The 5,765-nt window shown below is 38.4% G+C and overlaps 1 protein-coding gene across 1 annotated transcript; it reads left to right on the top strand.

The window, feature by feature from the left end:
• Positions 1-334: 334 nt before the first annotated feature.
• On the top strand, positions 335-1,285 carry LOC102280640 (olfactory receptor 5L1). Its single transcript, XM_005889608.1, has one exon. It carries the CDS (start codon positions 335-337, stop codon positions 1,283-1,285), a length of 951 nt encoding a protein of 316 aa, XP_005889670.1.
• Positions 1,286-5,765: the final 4,480 nt, after the last annotated feature.

Here is a 5,765-nt window from a genome sequence, read left to right as displayed (position 1 = left end):
ACATACATCACAGCAGGATCCTCTATGACCCACCTCCAAGAATATTGGAAATAAAAGCAAAAATAAACAAATGGGACCTAATTAAACTTAAAAGCTTCTGCACAACAAAGGAAACTATTAGCAAGGTGAAAAGGCAGCCTTCAGAATGGGAGAAAATAATAGCAAATGAAGCAATGAACTTTTCTTAAGCTTCAAAATGTCAATGTTTTATTTCTTTGCTGAAACAGTTGACTATCTTATTTATTCTCATGTCTTTTTAAGGAGATAATTGGGGATGATCTCACAGAGAATAACCATTAATATTTTTTTTATGCAACCAAAGTAAAGTGAAGATATGGATGAGGAAAACTGCACTGCTGTGTCAGACTTCATCCTCCTTGGATTCTCAGATGCCCCTGAGCTCAGAGTCTTCCTCTTCCTGCTGTTTCTTTCCATCTATGGAGTCACAGTTTTGGGAAACCTGGGCATGATTGTCCTGATTCAGGTCAGCTCTGGACTCCCCACCCCCATGTACTTTTTCCTCAGCCACTTGTCCTTTGTGGATTTCTGTTACTCCATGTTCAGCACACCGAAGATACTAGCTAACATATTAAATGAAGACAAAGCCATTTCCTTCCTGGAATGCACTGTACAATTCTACCTGTTTTGCACATTTGTGGTAACTGAGGTCGTTCTGCTGGCAGTGATGGCCTATGACCACTTTGTGGCCATCTGTGACTCACAGCTCTACATGGTCACCGTGTCCCGGGATCTCTATGTGGAGTTGGTGTCTTGTTGCTACCTCAGTGGTGCTATGTGTTCTCTGATTCACTTGTGTTTAGCTCTTCAGATCCCATCCTACAGATTGAATATGATCAACCACTTCTTTTGTGATCTCCCCTCTCTCTTGTCTCTTGCTTGCTCTGATATGATTGTGAATCAATTGATGCTATACATTGGGGCCACTTTCTATAAGATCATCATCATCCCGGTCATCCTCACACCCTACTTTTGTATTCTCATCACCATCCTGAGGATGCCCTCTGCAGAAGGAAGGTGCAACGCCTTTTCCACCTGTGCCTCCCACCTTAGAGCTATCGCTATCTTACAGGGAACGATCCTTTTCATTTATTGCCAGCCCCACTCTGGCAACATCATGGGTACTGACAAAGTGACCACGGTGTTCTACACTGTAGTGATCCCCATGCCGAACCCACTGATCTACAGTCTGAGGAACAAGGATGTGAAAGAAACTCTCCGAAAAGTGGTGAGCTCCAAAATATTATCCTACAGAATATTTTCCTAGCAGAAGTCAGGGTTAGAAACTGGAGGCTGGTGAAAAGGTGATAATGATTGCAGTGTTGGAAGGGCAGAACTGAAGTGAGTAGCTTTGAGTGAGTCTTCCTGGCTCACTTATTTTTGTACCTAATAGCCTGTCAATTTACAAGAGTAGTCTACTTCTTTACATTTATTCAGTCTAAAATGCTTTAAATGGTTCTTGGTAATTGGAATCAAGATTGCTGGGAGAAATGTCAATAACCTCAGATATGCAGATGACACCACCCTTATGGCAGAAAGTGAAGAGGAACTCAAAAGCCTCTTGATGAAAGTGAAAGAGGAGAGTGAAAAAGTTGGCTTAAAGCTCAACATTCAGAAAATGAAGATCATGGCATCTGGTCCCATCACTTCATGGGAAATAGATGGGGAAACAGTGGAAACAGTGCCAGACTTTATTTTTCTGGGCTCCAAAATCACTGCAGATGGTGACTGCAGCCATGAAATTAAAAGACACTTACTCCTTGGAAGGAAAGTTATGACCAACCTAGATAGCATATTCAAAAGCAGAAACATTACTTTGCCAACAAAGGTCCGTCTAGTTAAGGCTATGGTTTTTCCAATGGTCAGGTATGGATGTGAGAGTTGGACTATGAAGAAGGCTGAGCACCAAAGAACTGATGCTTTTGAACTGTGGTGCTGGAGAAGACCCTTGAGAGTCCCTTGGACTGCAAGGAGATCCAACCAGTCCATTCTAAAGGAGATCAGCCCTGGGATTCCTTTGGAAGGATTGATGCTAAAGCTGAAACTCCAGTACTTTGACCACCTCATGCGAAGAGTTGACTCATTGAAAAAGACCCGGATGCTGGGAGGGATTGGTGGCAGGAGAAGGGAACAACAGAGGATGAGATGGCTGGATGGCATCACCAACTCAATGGACGTCAGTTTGAGTGAACTCCAGGAGTTGATGATGGACAGGGAGGTCTGGCATGCTGCGATTCATGGGGTCTCAAAGAGTCGGACATGACTGAGAGACTGAACTGAACTGAACTGAATGGACTTTTAAAACACACATTTAGTTTGCTGTATAACTTTCATAAGTTTACTAAAGATTTCACATTTTATTTCACTATCCATTATGGAAACTATGGTTTATTTCAAAATCAAATGGCTATTATTTTACAATGAACAACACATGTTTGAATTTACGCACAACTGTGATTCCCATATGTATATATATCCTGCATTTTATTTCTAGCTTCCTTTATTGTTTTTGCTGTCATTGCAGTGTCCAGTGTTTGGGGAGTTTCATATATCATTATATCTGAATAATAGACACATGGATAATAATTATGTCAAAGAAATCTTAACAAAATTAAATTAAAGGTCATGTGGAAATATCTTAGAATAATCCTTGGTACATCAGTAGTTCCCCTTGTGTGCATGGGGTGTGTGTGTGTGTATGTGTGTGTGTATACAAGCATACCTCATTTTATTGAAATTCAAAGATAGTTTTTCTATAGATTAAAGGTTTGTGGCCACTCTCCTTTGAGCAAGTATATATGATCCTGTTTCCAATAGCATCTGTCACTTCATGTTTCTGTGAATATTTCATAATTCTTATAATATTTCAAATGTTTCAGAAAAGCAAAAAGAAAAAAAAAACTGTTAATATAATGATTATAACATCAGGAAGCAGCCATCATTCTTGAGGTTGGGAGAAGTAGAGAAAGGACATTTTACAGGAGTCTCAGAACTTGGAGAAAGTACTCTGCTAATCAGTGATAAGCCCTTGAGGAAGGGCCATGGCTGTAAGGGTGTCTGGGGTCTAAGTCTGGCTTATGACTTAACAATTTTCAGACACTGAGATGAACCCTAGTCATGTCTGGTCCCAGGGGAATGCCAGGCTACTGCTCTGACCTCTGAAGAGAGTAAGATGAGAAACGAGCCAGAACTGGAGAACATGAAGCAAAAAAATCCCTTTCTTCTCTCCTCTCCATTTCTCTTCAATATTCTTTTCTTTCCCACACCATTTCCCTTGGTTTATCCCTTTAGCAAAATCTAAATGGAAACCAGCTATCAAGGGCATCTGAGGATTCAGTTTGCAAGTCCCAGCAACAGCATCACAGCTCAAGAATAGAAGGGCAGCCATAGACATATGACAAAAGGCAACAAAGGACTTGTAGCTTATGATGCAAAAAGAGAGATTCATTTTACTTCTATCCTCACTTAGAGTGTGTAAATCTCTCTATAACTGGACATGCAAGTGCACCTTAAGACTCTTCACTCTTCAGGTCATTGTTAGTTTAGACGTACTTAATTCATCAGAAGAGTTATAAGCCAAATGTGACACAGGGTGGTTGTCACCCTTAAGATCTCTCTATGAAAATGTACCTGATATCATATATATCATGTTATATATATAAAACATGATATATATATATATATATTATATATATATATATATATATATTCCACTACAAGAAGTACATTAAATCAAATATTTGATCAATCGCATATACTAGATTACAAACAGCTTTCAAAAAGAAAAACCAGTATCTAGCAAGAAATAATATTAAGAATTTTTTAAAAGATATAAACATTTCAAAAAATACGATGCTTCAGAATTGGGAAAACTATTTTTGGAGCTAAAATCGCCCATATTCTGAAATTTTGTTCCAATCTACTAATTTGTTTAATTCCTTCAGAGTCACTTTCATGGAATATGTATTTTAAGCAGAACCATCTTTCAAAATACAGTAATTAGGCCTTGGTCAGGATATTTTTAGCATATAGAAAAATAATAATTTTAATTTTAACATCAATAATATCTAATTCAGTGTTTCTTTGTTAGTTTTTATTTTTTTAGGTCATTAAATAATATTTAGCTGAGAAACATATGAATTAAAAAGCAGTGGGCAAACATGAAAAACACTAATTTTATCGCAATTTTATCTGTGTCATTGTATGTGATTTTAGACAAATCCATCAAAACTCTGTGGCTTTAATTTCATCCATAGTACTTATTTTAAAAGACCAGGACTTGGACAGCAGTAGAGTTGCTTTTTTTTTTTCCTGTTAGGCTTACAATATCCAAGACTTCCCTGATAGCTCAATTGGTAAAAAAAAAAAAAAATCGACATACAATGCAGGAGACCTGGGATCCATCCCTGGGTTGGGAAGATCTCCTGGAGAAGGAAAAGGCTATTCACTCCAGTATTCTGGCCTGCAGAATTCCATGGACTGCAAAGTCCATGGGGTCACAAAGAGTTGGACACAACTAAACGACTTTCACTTTCATTTTACAATATCCATGATTATGCTAATAGAATTTAAAAAAAATGCTATTACCATGTCTCAAGAGTGCTGTCTCTGAATGTTTCTCACCATGCACCCTTCCTCTTTATGACCATGACCATTTCCTAGTTTAATATTATAAGATTCACCATCATTAAATGTACCCAAAGGGAACAGTTTCTCAATTCAGTTCAGTCACTCACTTGTGTCCGACTATTTGCAACCCCATGGACTTCATCACTCCAGGCTTTCCTGTCCATCATCAACTCCTGGAGCTTACTCAAATTCATGTCCATTGCATTGGTAATGCCATCCAACCATCTCATTTTATTTCAGTCCCTTCTCCTCCAGCCTTCAATCTTGATCAGGGTCTTTTCCAATGAGACGGTTCTTCACATCAGATTGGCCAAAGTATTGGAGTTTCAGCTTCAGCATCTGTGCTTGCAATGAATATGCAGGACTGATTTCCTTTAGGATGTACTGGTTGGATCTCCTTGAAGTCCAAGGGACTCTCAAGAGTCTTCTCCAACACCACAGTTCAAAAGAATTAATTCTTCAGTGCTCACCTTTCTTTATAGTCCAACTCTCACATCCATACATTACTAGTGGAAAAACCATAGCTTTGACTAGGCAGACCTTTGTTGGCAAAGTACTGTCTCTGTTTTTAATATGCTGTCTAGGTTGGTCATAGCTTTTCTTCCAAGGACCAAGTGTCTTTTAATTTCATGGCTGTATCACCATCTGTAGTGATTTTGAAGCATCCAAAAATAAAGTCAGCCACTGTTTCCACTGTTTCTCCATCTATTTGCCATGAAGTAATGGGACCAGATGCCATGATCTTAGTTTTCTGAATGTTGAGCTTTATGCCATCTTTTTCACTCTCCTCTTTTACTTTCATCAAAAGACTCTTTAGTTCTTCTTCGCTTTCTGCCATAAAGGTGGTGTCATCTGCATATCTGAGGTCATTGATATTTCTCCCAGCAATCTTGAATCCAGCTTGTTCTTCATCCAACCCAGCATTTCTCATGATGTACTCTGCATAGAAGTTCAAGTAGCAGGGTGACAATATGCACCATCATTAAATCTACCCAAAGGGAACAATCTTTACACATTCAAATATGAGGCAGCAATTTCTTTATCTTTAATTACAAGATGCAATGATGTTTTAATAGAAAAAATACATTAAAATAGTTTAAAATAGGTATGAATTCAAT

The sequence above is a fragment of the Bos mutus genome, chromosome 28 (assembly GCF_027580195.1).
Source record: "Bos mutus isolate GX-2022 chromosome 28, NWIPB_WYAK_1.1, whole genome shotgun sequence".
Classification (NCBI taxonomy): domain Eukaryota; kingdom Metazoa; phylum Chordata; class Mammalia; order Artiodactyla; family Bovidae; genus Bos; species Bos mutus.
This window is presented reverse-complemented; position numbering and strand designations above follow the sequence as displayed.